Source organism: Eleutherodactylus coqui, chromosome 8 (genome assembly GCF_035609145.1).
Source record: "Eleutherodactylus coqui strain aEleCoq1 chromosome 8, aEleCoq1.hap1, whole genome shotgun sequence".
NCBI lineage: Eukaryota > Metazoa > Chordata > Amphibia > Anura > Eleutherodactylidae > Eleutherodactylus > Eleutherodactylus coqui.
Window position 1 is genome coordinate 42,086,544 of NC_089844.1, and position 18,580 is coordinate 42,105,123.

General features: G+C 42.3%; 1 protein-coding gene across 2 annotated transcripts in view; it reads right to left on the reverse strand.

The window, feature by feature from the left end:
• Nucleotides 1–2,025: 2,025 nt before the first annotated feature.
• XRCC5 (X-ray repair cross complementing 5) overlaps nt 2,026–18,580 on the reverse strand; it is a 54,746-nt gene continuing 38,191 nt past the window's right edge. Inside the window, exons 16-19 of one of the 2 annotated variants that reach the window (XM_066575558.1) lie at nt 8,520–8,604; nt 3,934–4,003; nt 2,419–2,528; nt 2,026–2,324 (exon numbers count right to left, since the gene is read on the reverse strand). In XM_066575558.1, the coding sequence (XP_066431655.1) occupies nt 2,049–2,324; nt 2,419–2,528; nt 3,934–4,003; nt 8,520–8,604 (541 nt within the window). In that variant the 3' untranslated portion in view covers nt 2,026–2,048. The remainder of the gene's footprint in view (nt 2,325–2,418; nt 2,529–3,933; nt 4,004–8,519; nt 8,605–18,580) is intronic. The other variant, XM_066575559.1, reaches the window with a different exon arrangement.

Sequence of the window (18,580 nt, forward strand, 5' to 3'; positions counted from 1 at the left end):
TCTTAAACGTGCGCTTACTTATACTGTATAATGCAGTCCTATAGTATTGCATTATACTGTATTTCGACTGGCGTTCTATCAAGACATCTACAGCCAGCTCTTAATGGGCAATTATACCAGGCAGCCCTTCAGAAGGTCCCAGGCTGCCATGGCACCAGGATGGCACCCCACGATCTCATAGCAGGGAAGGCAATTTAGGACATCTTCATCCCAAATCAGGACATTTAAATGGCGATGTCAAAGTTGACGTGTTAACAACCGCAACTGCTTCCGATCACAACTATTGCAGACGAAGGTAGGCTCGGTTCCCCAAGGCTGCTTGATACAATGCCAACCAGCGTGCGCCATACATGTATGGAACACGTCGAGAAGGGGTTAAACCTTGTCTATAGGCGACGGGGGTGGTGGCCCTCTATAGGCGACGGGTGGTGCCCTCTATAGGCGACGGGACACCGCCGCCGCCCCCCCCATAGGCGACGGGACGCTGCGCCCCCCCCATAGGCGACGGGACGCCCCCCCCCCCCCATAGGCGACGGACGCGCCCCCCCCCCATAGGCGACGGGACGCGCCCCCCCCCCCCCCCCATAGGCGACGGGACGCCCCCCCCCATAGGCGACGGGACGCCCCCCCCCCCCATAGGCGACGGGACGACCCCCCCCCCCCCATAGGCGACGGGACGCGCGCCCCCCCCCCCATAGGCGACGGGACGCGCCCCCCCCCCCCCCATAGGCGACGGGACGCGCCCCCCCCCCCCCATAGGCGACGGGACGCGCCCCCCCATAGGCGACGGGACGCGCCCCCCCCCCATAGGGCGACGGGACGCGCCCCCCCCCCCCCATAGGCGACGGGACGCGCCCCCCCCCCCCATAGGCGACGGACGCGCCCCCCCCCATAGGCGACGCCCCCCCCCCCACCCACAGGCGACGGGACGGGGCCGCCCCCCCCCCCACAGGCGACGGGACGGGGCCGGCCCCCCCCCCCCCCACAGGCGACGGGGACGGGGCCGCCCCCCCCCACAGGCGACTGGACGGGGCCGCCCCCCCCCCACAGGCGACGGGAACGGGGCCCGCCCCCCCCCCACAGGCGACGGACGGGCCGCCCCCCCCCCCACAGGCGACGGGACGGGGCCGCCCCCACCCCCCACAGGCGACGGGACGGGGCCGCCCCCCCCCACAGGCGACGGGGACGGGGCCGCCCCCCCCCCCACAGGCGACGGGACGGGGCCGCCCCCCCCCCCCCCCACAGGCGACGGGACGGGGCCGCCCCCCCCCCCCCCCACAGGCGACGGGACGGGGCCGCCCCCGCCCCCCCCACAGGCGACGGGACGGGGCCGCCCCCCCCCCCCCACAGGCGACGGGACGGGGCCGCCCCCCCCCCCCCCACAGGCGACGGGGACGGGGCCGCCCCCCCCCCCCCACAGGCGACGGACGGGGGCCGCCCCCCCCCCCCCCACAGGCGACGGGACGGGGCCGCCCCCCCCCCCACAGGCGACGGGACGGGGCCGCCCCCCCCCCCCCCCACAGGCGACGGGACGGGGCCGCCCCCCCACAGCGACGGGACGGGGCCGCCCCACCCCCACAGGCGACGGGACGGGGCCGCCCACCCCCACAGGCGACGGGACGGGGCCGCCCCACCCCCACAGGCGACGGGACGGGGCCGCCCCACCCCCACAGGCGACGGACGGGGCCGCCCCACCTCCACAGGCGACGGGGACCCCCCCCACCCCCACAGGCGACGGGGCCCCCCCCACCCCCACAGGCGACGGGACGGGGGCCGCCCCACCTCCACAGGCGACGGGGCCCCCCCACAGGCGACGGGACGGGCCGCCCCACCCACCACAGGCGACGGGGCCCCCCCCACAGGCGACGGGGCCCCCCACAGGCGACGGGGCCCCCCCACAGGCGACTGGGCCCCCCCCACAGGCGACGGGGCCCCCCCACAGGCAGACGGGGCCCCCCCCACAGGCGACGGGGCCCCCCCACAGGCGACGGGATGGGCCCTGTGAACTGATAATCAGTACAATCGTCGATTCAACTACAACAGTCAGCTCAGGTGATTGATGTGACATCAATGCACGCAGCTCTGTGCGCCACGTCAGCAGGAGGCAGCGCCAAAACTTGCACAGACCCAGCGCTCTGTCCATGGCTTCCTGCAGGGAGCACCAGATGGTGCAGGGAGGTGGTGCCGGACCCCGACAACAGAGAATGTCTTACAGACAGACACTTACCCTGAACCACGATCTCCCAGAATTCCTTGAATACGCTGCCTGCTGTCCTCTCTTTCAAAGACTGAAGGAAGCCATTGAAGTACTGGGCATGGGACAACTACGGGTAGAACAATGATGTGGAGAATGAGCACCCGGGCTGGTCATTGTCAGGAAAGAGCTGATAACAGAGAATGAAGGAGGCAACGACCTACCCGGACAGCTTCAGCCCGAAAACACTTAATGCAGCTCAGGCTCTTCATGTAATACTGCAGCTGTCTGATGTCCAGACACTCGTAGATCCGCTTCATCAGCTGCTTACTTACTAAGAGAGAAAACCGGATGAGGACGACGACTACAGTTAAAAGGGGACTTTTTTTCTGGGCATTAAACCCTTTTTATACTGATGACCAATCCTCGGGCTAGTCACCTGAAAACAAAAACACCCCGTGGCTGGTACGACCGTTTGGCCAAATCAAAAATAGCCACACATTAATGTAAACCAGGAACATATGGACACAAAAAGTGAGAAAAACAGCCGTATGACACAGGCAGCGATCAGCTACTGATGACCTGAGGATAGAGCTTCTAGTACTAAAGAAGGGGTTAAATGCCGGGAATATCCCTTTAAAATCTAAAGTCACTGCATATAAAGTATTACCGCTATCTACGCAATTATATCTGCATTACAGGCCACAATTCTGCTTGCTGCCATTGAAAACAGTCAGCAGGTTTGTCAGCATACACAACCCAGAGCGCTCTGCGGAGCTCTTATATCTTAAGGGGATGTTTGTTTCTGCTGCATCAGACCTGCTATACAGTAACTGGTGAGACACTAAACTTCCCTCAATGCGCAAACACTAAAAGTAGGAAATGCTGGGAGATTTCAGTTCTAAAACCTGCAGCATCGTGAATACAGCTCTGGAGTATAATACAGGATAAGTAATGAACCAGCAGGGAATGGTGGGAGATTTTAGATCAGAAGCTGCAGAACAGTGAGCACAGCTCTGGAGTAAATACAGGATGGGACTCAGGATCAGTACAGGATAAGTAATGTATGTACAAAGTGACTCCACAAGCAGAATAGTGAGTGCAGCTCTGGAGTATAATACAGGATGTAACTCAGGATCAGTACAGGATAAGTAATGTATGTACACAGTGACTCCACCAGCAGAATAGTGAATGCAGCTCTGGAGTATAATACAGGATGTAACTCAGGATCAGTACAGGATAAGTAACGTATGTACATAGTGACTCTACCAGCAGAATAGTGAGTGCAGCTCTGGAGTATAATACAGGATGGAACTCAGGATCAGTACAGGATAAGTAATGTATGTACAAAGTGACTCCACAAGCAGAATAGTGAGTGCAGCTCTGGAGTATAATACAGGATGGAACTCAGGATCAGTACAGGATAAGTAATGTATGTACACAGTGACTCCACCAGCAGAATAAGGAGTGCAGCTCTGGAGTATAATACAGGATGGAACTCAGCATCAGTACAGGATAAGTAATGTATGTACACAGTGACTCCACCAGCAGAATAGTGAGTGCAGCTCTGGAGTACAAATTAATACAACACATTTTCCCTTTGGGTTGCTGGGTTTATCAATGAGATAGATTGTTAAATAGGTTCAATGGAGAGATGTAAAATAAAGGTATCATCAAGGGGCAGACATTTCCATACAGACGTCTTCCTGTTGGACGGACATCTTGATAATGAGACTTACATTCCTGGAAGTTTGCTGTTTTCTGTCTGACCAGCACACGGAAGTCGTCGGCTGGATTCACACTTCCCACCTGGAACGAAGTGACATCTCATCACTGATCACACAACTCGTCTAACACATACAGTGGTACAAAGGATGCATCGCTAACAGGAAGAGCCGCCATTCAGGATAGTGGGAAAGCTAGGTGAGAACTCCTGCGGAGGCTGCATTATGGGTGGTCACTCATGCTCCTCGCTCTTCTCAGACCGCGGACACAAGTGTCTTTTGCTGCTGTTCTTTTGGTGTAGTTTTTTCAGAAGGGAAGGTCATTAGTGAGAGCATCAGGCGGCTGCTGTGACTGCGGGATAATGAGCGTCCTGTATGCCCATCGCCAGGCCTGTCTGAACCAGAACTCACTGCACTCAGTCACTGTGACATGAGCCTGGCAAGAGCGGGAGATAGGGGGCAGTGCCATGAATCACTCAGCTGGCACTGGGCACCGGGTCTCCACCACACAAGCCTGTGCGCAGAATCCGACCTGCCACAACCTCTCTGCCTTGCAGAGGACAAGATGTAGGACTGACTTCTGCTTGCAACTGAAGCAAAAAAACAACTCTTAACCCTTGGTCCTAGTTTAGTACTGGAGGGGGGGGGGGGGGGAGAAATCGCAAAGAAGATCATTGCGTCCTTATCTCTGCTTTTCATAGGCCATAACTTATTTTTCCGTCCACACGGCCGTATTGGGGCTTACTCTCTGCATGGCGAGCCGCAGTTTTTATTAGCCCCAAAACATCAAACATGAAAAACATCAATTCTGTTCTCAGGGAATTCACTATGTTGTATGAAGGACAGGAGGACTTCTGTCTGTAGGAGGATACCAAAATTATATACAGGGGTATTACAAATGGACATTTCCCTCCCCCCAATCACTCCCATTTAATGACACTCCGATACAGAAATCTGATATCAATGGAAACAAACTCAAAGTTTTGTTGCCCAACATCAAAATTGTTTTTCCCATCGGAGGTGATCAGTGTGACCCCCTTCATCACTGGAGACACATGGAGCCTGTAGTCACGATCCTGCCGTATGCGTTGTAGCGGATCACAATGACTGATGCAATGGCTTCTGGGATGCCGCAGATCGTGGTGAGGGGGCCTGTAGCACCCGGCACCAGATTCTGACATAACATGTTGTCCGAAAGCTGGAAGGCGTCTTCATCACTAAACGCTAAAGACTCCATGAAGCCATCACTTCCCATTACAGTCTGCAGACTCTCGCAGAAAGAATGGCACCCGGATTCAGGGACGGCAACAACTGCAGGCAGTAGGAATAACATCGTAAACATTTGCGCAGAATCTTTCACCGGGTCGGCGGCGGGACGTCTAATTCTCCGCTTGCAATGACAGTGGATTTCCGAGGACTTCGAGTGAGACCAGCACGGACGCTCCGCTGTTTCCACGCTTACTGCTGGATGGTCGGATGATTCTCACTAACAGATGCAACCATTTCCTTAACATTGGAGTACTGCTTACAAATTGCGCGCCCGCTGGGTGGGTCACCACCAAACTTTGTCCAATTATCACGCTGCACATAACAGACGGGTAGATGTGAAAATCAATGATGCAAAACGCTCTCCTGCCTTCAGTGGCAGCCAACTTGTCTTGTATCCTCCTAGTGACGAATACAGCAAATTAAAACTTTATGGGCCTTATTTAACAAACGGGGCAGCAGTCCTTGTTCCCACTGCAACCAATCACAGCGCAGCGCTCATTTCTGCTGAGGTAAGATGATAGCTGCACTATGATTGGTTGGACAACAAAGACTGTCTTAGGCCTCATGTCCACGGGGAAATTCGGGCCCACTCAGATTCTCCATGCAGAATCCCGCAGCGGATCCCACCTTTCCCGCCGACATGAGGCCAGAAAATCAACTATACTTACCTGTCCGGATGCTGCGGGTCTCCCCTGCGTCGCGCCCAGATTTCCTTTCTTAGGCCCGGCGGATGTTTTCGGCACGACTGCAGCGTGCCACGCGCACTTTCATTTTCAAGTCCTGCTTCCCGTAGCATGGACGCAGTGACAGCTGCGGGCGTGCCACAGGACCAGACGGCTTCCATAGGCTTCAATGGAAGCTGGGAAAGCCACACAAAATGGAGCATGCTGTGGGTGCTTTTTCCGTACGTACAATCCGCGCGCCAGGGAAAAATGACATTTGCAGGTAATTCATTACCTGTGGGTGTCCGATGATTCCCTATGGGCGCGGATCACGCATGTGGGAGACCCGCGAGGTTTCAATATTCCATTTTTCCCGTGAGCATTGAGCTTTACTGTTAGTTTTGCTGAATGAAAATTTTTGAGTATATTGCTATGGATATCAGATTTCTGTATCTGAGGGTTATTACAGGTGAGTTATGAGTTTTTCAAAATACAGAAGATTATCTGTAATAACCCCGTAGAGTTGTTGGGTTTTCAACTAAAAAAAAACTTTTTTTTTTGGAAATTAATTTGTTTTGGTTTTGCTGCATTCAGAGACCCAGAACGTTATTTTCCCATAGATGGAGCTCCGTGGGGTGTTGTAGGCTGAACTAGATGGACCTTGTCTCCTCTCGGCCTAACATACTATGTTACTATGTATGCATCTCCCGTTTATTTTGCTTTTTGGGATGTGAAATTCACAAGAAAAATTTTTTTTTAAATCTTCGCTCAGTTTACAGCTCTTTTGTTTTTTTTTTTTTAAACAGTGTTTGCCACGCGGGATAAAAAATGTGTTCAATGTATTGTGCAGGTTGTTACAGATGTGAAAATACTAAACATGGTTTCTTTTTAGGCCTCATGTCCACTAGCTAAATGGAATTGTGGAATCCACAGCGGATTTTGCCCATAGGGAATCATTGCCATCCGCGGGTCCATTAAATTGATTTTTGCACCCACGGATGGCATTTTAAAAGAATTGCGTCTTTCACGCGCAGGAGAAAAAACGCGGCAAGCTCCATTTTGCCACGGATCGACAACATTGCTATCACATTGATAGCAATGTGTGCGGATATCTGCATGCAAAAAAAATACCATTTAAAGAAAATCTGCGCGGAATCCGCCGTGGCAGATTCTGCGCGGATTGTATTTTTTGAGTGGACATGAGGCCTTATCTTTTTTTTTTTTTTTTTTTTTAAAACAAAAAAGAATACCGTACACAACTAAAAAACAAAAAAAAAGCCACAACAAATAAAAAAAAAAATTCTATTTATATTTTTTCCCCCACTTTTTTGTGTCCCTGTGATATTATGATCTCTTGGATAACACATTTCCGCACTGCAGTGCATTATTGCTATACATTTACATGAAGTCACGGCAACCTATTGGCTCTAAGTGATTTCATGGCGAAGGACTGATGGCCTAACAGAGAGCTCCCTCCACTGCCTCTAAATTTCATATAGGTGGCTATCAACATCGATCACACGGGCATTTGAGGGGTTAACAGCAGGGATGGGTGCTCACTCCAGTTCCCGCAGTCGCAGTGAGACCCTAACGGTCAGTCACAGCTGGCTCAGCTCCTAAGCCCGTACCATCCACAGGCCATAAATATACGACATATAACAGGAGCCCCTTCCTACCCATGATGTTTATATACATAGTCGTGTGGGAGAGGGTTAAAAAGACTGCCAGCTACTTTGAGCCCTATAAGCTAATCTGACCCACCGAGTCCTGGGATGTTACTTGTCTCCCCCGATATTCCCTAGGTGTCAGCTCTTAGAGCAGTGCACTAAATAGACTACTTCTTGCACCTCTCAATGCGCTGCGTTCCAGGGAACGGTGGGGGTCCAAGTATAATACTTACATCCGCGGAATCAGCTACTTTGAGCAAATAAGATTAGCTCATAGGACTAAAAGTGGGTGACAGATTTCCTTTAACCTCTCAAGAACGCAGCTACCCCCCGCCACCCCTATTTTTGTTTTTTCTTCCCCCTTTTAAAAAAGAAAAAAATCCTAACTTTATTTATCCATTGACGCAGCGGTCTGAGGACTCATTTTTTGTGGATCAAGTTGTATTTCTCAATGGTACCAACTAATGTACCACATAATGTACTGAAATACTTCTTAACATTTCTAAGAGGAGTGAAATCGAAAGAAAGAACGCAAATCTGGCCTTAAGTAAATTATCTGCTGCCACCACTCTTATTTTTCTGCTGACAGTTACGTCAGGGATTGTTTTTGTGGGACATCCTGCAGTTTCTATTGGTACAATTTTGGACTTTTTGATCGCTTTTTCTTGGAGACAACGCAATGTTTTGGGTTTTTTTTGTTTTGTTTTTTAACATTACCAATGCACTGTGGGCATAAGCTGATCTGACGGTTGTGTCGTCCATCTTAGAAGGCTGGAACCAGCGACTCAGGAGACCAGCAGAGGAGAACAACTGCATGCAGTATGCCCACCTCCACCTCTGGTGGACGAACAGAACTTTGTCCCGAAGCTTTAATTTACAGCCTATATACTTACAACAGGAATTGAAATAATGAAACCGACGCCCACAATTATGTTACATTGTGGCAGGAAGGGTCTGAGAAATAAAAAAATGTTATATGTGTATATAAAGTGCAAACTCTTACGGAAGTGACGTTGCCATCTGCCAAGTGTGAGATGCTGAAATCCTCGTCTTCGGTCTTCATCCTCTTGGGCTCGGGCTCCTGCTTGCTGCAAAAAAAAAAAAAGAAAATTAAAAGAGTGAAAAGTAAGCATATTGTGTTTTTCCACAGACACTTGTACTGACCCTGTTGAACAAATATTTGGCGCACACGGAGTTAAGCATCGGCACCGACTCTTACTACGCATGAAAAGAAACAATAACTCATTCTGTCATGAAACTGAGCTTAATTAAGTGTGATCCACTCTTTCTGAGGAAGGATTGGGCAGAGATCACGGCACCTGTTCACAAGCCGTGTACATGTCGCCTCTTGCAGAGAAGGGCAGACGTCAGCGAGGACCCCTGCTGGAGTCAGCCGTGCGAGGCGATCGCAGAGATCGTGGATGTGGCAAGAGTACATTTACAGAACCTAAGTGTACATAACTGAAACCCACAACCATACCCAATCTTTCATGAAACCTGCTTGACTAGGGAACCGGTGAAATAAAAAAAAAGGTCATCAACATCTGATTTACAGCAATAAGACAACAAACTTGGTCAAGATAGAAACTCCACTATGGTCCTGTCCTAGACCATGTAAATGGCCAAAATTCATCACTTTTGAAACCAATCAACTAAGTTATGACTTAACTATACTAACTACTCCCCTATGTACAGTAAAACACCTGCTATAATACCGCCCGCTATGTACAAGAATATAACTACTATGATACTGCCCCCTATGTACAAGAATATAACTACTATAATACTGACCCCTATGTACAAGACTAGACCTACTACAATACTGCCCCCTATGTACAAGAATATAACTACTATAATACTGCCCCCTATGTACAAGAATATAACTACTATAATACTGCTCCCTATGTACAAGAATATAACTACTATAATACTGCCCCCTATGTACAAGAATATAACTGCTATAATACTGCCCCCTATGTACAAGAATATAACTACTATAATACTGCCTCCTATGTACAAGAATATAACTACTATAATACTGCCCCCTATATACAAGAATATAACTACTATAATACACTCCCCCTATGTACAAGAATATAACTGCTATAATACTGCCTCCTATGTACAAGAATATAACTACTATAATACTGCCCCTTTTGTATAAGAATATAACAACTATAATACTGTCTCCCATGAACAAGAATATAACTACTATAATACTGCTCCTATGCACAAGAATATAACTACTATAATACTACCCCATATGTACAAGAATATAACTACTATATTACGGTCTACCATGCACAAGAATATAACTACTATAATACTGGCTCCTATGTACAGGAATATAATCTACTATAATACTGCCCCCTATGTACAAGAATAACTACTATAATACTGCCGCCTATGTACAAGAATATAACTACTATAATACTGTCTCCAATGTACAAGAATATAACTACTATAATACTGTCTCCAATGTACAAGAATATAACTACTATAATACTGCCTCCTATGTACAGGAATATAATCTACTATAATACTGCCCCCTATGTACAAGACTACAACTACTATAATACTGCCCCCTATGTACAAGAATATAACTACTATAATATTGCTCCTATGTACAAGAATATAACTACTATAATACTGCTCCTATGCACAAGAATATAACTACTATAATACTGCCTCCTATGTACAGGAACATAACTACGATAATACTGCCCCCCTATGTACAAGAATATAACTACGATAATACTGCCCCCCTATGTACAAGAATATAACTACGATAATACTGCCCCCCCTATGTACAAGAATATAACTACGATAATACTGCCCCCTATGTACAAGGATATAACTACTATAATACTGCCCCCTATGTTAAAGACTAAACCTACTACAATATCGCCCCCTATGTATAAGAATACAACTACTATAATACTGACCCCTATGTACAAGAATATAACTACTATAATACTGCTCCTATGCACAAGAATATAACTACTATAATACTGCTCCTATGCACAAGAATATAACTACTATAATACTACCCCATATGCACAAGAATATAACTACTATAATACTGCCTCCTATGTACAGGAATATAACTACCATAATACTGCCCCATATGCACAAGAATATAACTACTATAATACTGCCTCCTATGTACAGGAATATAACTACTATAATACTGTCTCCAATGTACAAGAATATAACTACTATAATACTGGCCCCTATGTACAAGAATATAACTACTATAATACTGCCTCCTATGTACAGGAATATAACTACTATAATACTGTCTCCAATGTACAAGAATATAACTACTATAATACTGGCCCCTATGTACAAGAATATAACTACTATAATACTGCCTCCTATGTACAGGAATATAATCTACTATAATACTGCCCCCTATGTACAAGACTACAACTACTATAATACTGCCCCCTATGTACAAGAATATAACTACTATAATATTGCTCCTATGTACAAGAATATACCTACTATAATACTGCCCCCTATGTACAGGAATATAACTACTATAATACTGACCCCATGTACAAGAATATAACTACTATAATACTGCCTCCTATGTACAAGAATATAACTACTATAATACTGCCTCCTATATACAAGAATATAACTACTATAATACTGCTCCTATGCACAAGAATATAACTACTATAATACTGCCTCCTATGTACAGGAACATAACTACGATAATACTGCCCCCCTATGTACAAGAATATAACTACGATAATACTGCCCCCCTATGTACAAGAATATAACTACGATAATACTGCCCCCCCTATGTACAAGAATATAACTACGATAATACTGCCCCCTATGTACAAGGATATAACTACTATAATACTGCCCCCTATGTTAAAGACTAAACCTACTACAATATCGCCCCCTATGTATAAGAATACAACTACTATAATACTGACCCCTATGTACAAGAATATAACTACTATAATACTGCTCCTATGCACAAGAATATAACTACTATAATACTGCTCCTATGCACAAGAATATAACTACTATAATACTACCCCATATGCACAAGAATATAACTACTATAATACTGCCTCCTATGTACAGGAATATAACTACCATAATACTGCCCCATATGCACAAGAATATAACTACTATAATACTGCCTCCTATGTACAGGAATATAACTACTATAATACTGTCTCCAATGTACAAGAATATAACTACTATAATACTGGCCCCTATGTACAAGAATATAACTACTATAATACTGCCTCCTATGTACAGGAATATAACTACTATAATACTGTCTCCAATGTACAAGAATATAACTACTATAATACTGGCCCCTATGTACAAGAATATAACTACTATAATACTGCCTCCTATGTACAGGAATATAATCTACTATAATACTGCCCCCTATGTACAAGACTACAACTACTATAATACTGCCCCCTATGTACAAGAATATAACTACTATAATATTGCTCCTATGTACAAGAATATACCTACTATAATACTGCCCCCTATGTACAAGAATATAACTACTATAATACTGACCCCATGTACAAGAATATAACTACTATAATACTGCCTCCTATGTACAAGAATATAACTACTATAATACTGCCTCCTATATACAAGAATATAACTACTATAATACTGCTCCTATGCACAAGAATATAACTACTATAATACTGCCTCCTATGTACAGGAACATAACTACGATAATACTGCCCCCCTATGTACAAGAATATAACTACGATAATACTGCCCCCCTATGTACAAGAATATAACTACGATAATACTGCCCCCCCTATGTACAAGAATATAACTACGATAATACTGCCCCCTATGTACAAGGATATAACTACTATAATACTGCCCCCTATGTTAAAGACTAAACCTACTACAATATCGCCCCCTATGTATAAGAATACAACTACTATAATACTGACCCCTATGTACAAGAATATAACTACTATAATACTGCTCCAATGCACAAGAATATAACTACTATAATACTGCTCCTATACACAAGAATATAACTACTATAATACTACCCCATATGCACAAGAATATAACTACTATAATACTGCCTCCTATGTACAGGAATATAACTACCATAATACTGCCCCATACGCACAAGAATATAACTACTATAATACTGCCTCCTATGTACAGGAATATAACTACTATAATACTGTCTCCAATGTACAAGAATATAACTACTATAATACTGGCCCCTATGTACAAGAATATAACTACTATAATACTGCCTCCTATGTACAGGAATATAACTACTATAATACTGTCTCCAATGTACAAGAATATAACTACTATAATACTGGCCCCTATGTACAAGAATATAACTACTATAATACTGCCTCCTATGTACAGGAATATAATCTACTATAATACTGCCCCCTATGTACAAGACTACAACTACTATAATACTGCCCCCTATGTACAAGAATATAACTACTATAATATTGCTCCTATGTACAAGAATATACCTACTATAATACTGCCCCCTATGTACAAGAATATAACTACTATAATACTGACCCCATGTACAAGAATATAACTACTATAATATTGCTCCTATGTACAAGAATATACCTACTATAATACTGCCCCCTATGTACAAGACTACAACTACTATAATAGTGCCCCCTATGTACAAGAATATAACTACTATAATACTGCTCCTATGCACAAGAATATAACTACTATAATACTGCTCCTATGCACAAGAATATAACTACTATAATACTACCCCATATGCACAAGAATATAACTACTATAATACTGCTCCTATGCACAAGAATATAACTACTATAATACTGCTCCTATGCACAAGAATATAACTACTATAATACTGCTCCTATGCACAAGAATATAACTACTATAATACTACCCCATATGCACAAGAATATAACTACTATAATACTGCCTCCTATGTACAGGAATATAACTACCATAATACTGCCCCATATGCACAAGAATATAACTACTATAATACTGCCTCCTATGTACAGGAATATAACTACTATAATACTGTCTCCAATGTACAAGAATATAACTACTATAATACTGGCCCCTATGTACAAGAATATAATTACTATAATACTGCCTCCTATGTACAGGAATATAACTACTATAATACTGTCTCCAATGTACAAGAATATAACTACTATAATACTGGCCCCTATGTACAAGAATATAACTACTATAATACTGCCTCCTATGTACAGGAATATAATCTACTATAATACTGCCCCCTATGTACAAGACTACAACTACTATAATACTGCCCCCTATGTACAAGAATATAACTACTATAATATTGCTCCTATGTACAAGAATATACCTACTATAATACTGCCCCCTATGTACAAGACTACAACTACTATAATAGTGCCCCCTATGTACAAGAATATAACTACTATAATACTGCTCCTATGCACAAGAATATAACTACTATAATACTGCTCCTATGCACAAGAATATAACTACTATAATACTACCCCATATGCACAAGAATATAACTACTATAATACTGCTCCTATGCACAAGAATATAACTACTATAATACTGCTCCTATGCACAAGAATATAACTACTATAATACTGCTCCTATGCACAAGAATATAACTACTATAATACTACCCCATTTGCACAAGAATATAACTACTATAATACTGCCTCCTATGTACAGGAATATAACTACCATAATACTGTCCCCTATGTACAAGAATATAACTACTATAATACTGCCCCCTATGTACAAGAATATAAATACTATAATACTGCCCCCTTTGTACAAGAATATAACTACCATAATACTGCCCCCATGCACAAGAATATAACCACTATAATTCTGCTCCCCTATGTACAAGAGTATAACTACTATAATACTGCCCCCCTATGTACAAAAATATAACTACGATAATACTGCCCCCCTATGTACAAGGATATAACTACTATAATACTGCCCCCTATGTACAAGAATACAACCTACTATAATACTGCCCCCTATGTAGAAGAATACAACTACTATAATACTGCCCCCGATGTACAAGAATATAACTACCATAATACTGCCTTCCATGTACAAGAATATAACTACAATAATAATGCCTCCTATGTACAAGAATATAACAACTATAATACTGTCTCCAATGTACAAGAATATAACTACTATAATACTGGCCCCTATGTACAAGAATATAACTACTATAATACTGCCTCCTATGTACAGGAATATAATCTACTATAATACTGCCCCCTACGTACAAGAATACAACTACTATAATACTGCCCCTATGTACAAGAATATAACTACTATAATACTGGCCCCTATGTACAAGAATATAACTACTATAATACCGTCTCCCATGTACAAGAATATAACTACTATAATACTGGTCCCTATGCACAAGAATATTACTACTATAATACTGCCTCCTATGCACAAGAATATAACTACTATAATACTACACCATATACAGAAGAATATAACTACTATAATACTGCCTCCTATGTACAGGAATATAACTACTATAATACTGCCCCCATATGTACAAGAATATAACTACTATAATACTGCCCCCATATGTACAAGAATATAACTACGATAATACTGCCTCCTATGTACAAGAATATAACTACTATAATACTGCCCACTATGTACAAGAATATAACTACTATAACACTGCCCCCTATGTACAAGAATATAACTACTATAATACTGCCTCCTATGTACAAGAATATAACTACTATAATACTGTCTCCAATGTACAAGAATATAACTACTATAATACTGGCCCCTATGTACAAGAATATAATTACTATAATACTGCCTCCTATGTACAGGAATATAACTACTATAATACTGTCTCCAATGTACAAGAATATAACTACTATAATTCTGGCCCCTATGTACAAGAATATAACTACTATAATACTGCCTCCTATGTACAGGAATATAATCTACTATAATACTGCCCCCTATGTACAAGACTACAACTACTATAATACTGCCCCCTATGTACAAGAATATAACTACTATAATATTGCTCCTATGTACAAGAATATACCTACTATAATACTGTCCCCTATGTACAAGACTACAACTACTATAATAGTGCCCCCTATGTACAAGAATATAACTACTATAATACTGCTCCTATGCACAAGAATATAACTACTATAATACTGCTCCTATGCACAAGAATATAACTACTATAATACTACCCCATATGCACAAGAATATAACTACTATAATACTGCTCCTATGCACAAGAATATAACTACTATAATACTGCTCCTATGCACAAGAATATAACTACTATAATACTACCCCATATGCACAAGAATATAACTACTATAATACTGCCTCCTATGTACAGGAATATAACTACCATAATACTGTCCCCTATGTACAAGAATATAACTACTATAATACTGCCCCCTATGTACAAGAATATAAATACTATAATACTGCCCCCTTTGTACAAGAATATAACTACCATAATACTGCCCCCATGCACAAGAATATAACCACTATAATTCTGCTCCCCTATGTACAAGAGTATAACTACTATAATACTGCCCCCCTATGTACAAAAATATAACTACGATAATACTGCCCCCCTATGTACAAGGATATAACTACTATAATACTGCCCCCTATGTACAAGAATACAACCTACTATAATACTGCCCCCTATGTAGAAGAATACAACTACTATAATACTGCCTCCTATGTACAAGAATATAACTACTATAATACTGCCTCCTATGTACAAGAATATAACTACTATAATACTGCCCCTATGTACAAGAATATAACTACTATAATACTGCCCCTATGTACAAGAATATAACTACTATAATACTGCCTCCTATGTACAGGAATATAATCTACTATAATACTGCCCCCTACGTACAAGAATACAACTACTATAATACTGCCCCTATGTACAAGAATATAACTACTATAATACTGGCCCCTATGTACAAGAATATAACTACTATAATACTGTCTCCCATGTACAAGAATATAACTACTATAATACTGGTCCCTATGCACAAGAATATTACTACTATAATACTGCTCCTATGCACAAGAATATAACTACTATAATACTGCCTCCTATGTACAGGAATATAACTACTATAATACTGCCCCCATATGTACAAGAATATAACTACTATAATACTGCCCCCATATGTACAAGAATATAACTACGATAATACTGCCTCCTATGTACAAGTATATAACTACTATAATACTGCCCACTATGTACAAGAATATAACTACTATAACACTGCCCCCTATGTACAAGAATATAACTACTATAATACTGCCTCCTATGTACAAGAATATAACTACTATAATACTGTCTCCAATTTACAAGAATATAACTACTATTATACTGCCCCCCATGTACAAGAATATAACTACTATAATACTGCCCCCCTATGTACAAGAATATAACTACGATAATACTGCACCCTATGTACAATGATATAACTACTATAAAACTGCCCCCTATGTTAAAGACTACACCTACTACAATACTGCCCCCTATGTATAAGAATACAACTACTATAATACTGCTCCTATGCACAAGAATATAACTACTATAATACTGCTCCTATGCACAAGAATATAACTACTATAATACTGCTCATATGTACAAGAATATAATTACTATAATACTGCCCCTCTATGTACAAGAACATAACTACTACAATACTGCTCCTATGTACAAGAATATAACTACAATAATACTGCCCCCTATGTACAAGAATATAACTACTATAATACTGCCCACTATGTACAAGAATATAACTACTATAATACTGCCCCATGTACAAGAATTTAACTACTATAATACTGCCCTCTATGTACAAGAATATAACTACTATAATAGTGCCCTCTATGTACAAGAATACAACTACTATAATACTGCCCCCTATGTACAAGAATAGAACTACTATAATACTGCCCCCTATGTACAAGAATATAACTACTATAATACTGCTCTTAGGTACAAGAATATACCTACTATAACACTGCCTTCTATGTACAAGAATATTACTATAATACTGCCCCTCTGTACAAGAATATAACTACTATAATACTGCTCCCTATGTACAAGAATATAACTACTATAACACTGCCCCCTATGTACAAGACTATAACTACTATAATACTGCCCCCTATGTACAAGAATATAACTACTATAATATTGACCCCTATGTACAAGAATAACTACTATAATACTGACCCCCATGTACAAGAATATAACTACTATAATACTGCTCCTATGTACAAGAATATAATTACAATAATACTGCCCCCTATGTACAAGAATATAACTACTATAATACTGCCCTCTATGTACAAGAATATAACTACTAAAATACTGCCCTTTATGTACAAGAACACAACTACTATAATACTGCCCCCTATGTACAAGAATAGAACTACTATAATACTGCCCCCTATGTACAAGAATATAACTACTATAATACTGCTCTTAGGTACAAGAATATACCTACTATAATACTGCCTTCTATGTACAAGAATATAACTACTATAATACTGCCCCTTTGAACAAGAATATAACTACTATAATACTGCTCCCTATGTACAAGAATATAACTACTATAACACTGCCCCCTATGTACAAGACTATAACTACTATAATACTGCCCCCTATGTACAAGAATATAACTACTATAATACTGACCCCTATGTACAAGAATAACTACTATAATACTGACCCCCATGTACAAGAATATAACTACTATAATACTGCTCCTATGTACAAGAATATAATTACTATAATACTGCCCCCTATGTACAAGAATATAACTACTATAATACTGCTCCTATGTAAAGAATATAATTACTATAATACTGCCCCCTATGTACAAGAATATAACTACTATAATACTGCCCTATGTACAAGAATATAACTACTATAATACTGCTCCTATGTACAAGAATATAATTACTATAATACTGCCCCTCTATGTACAAGAA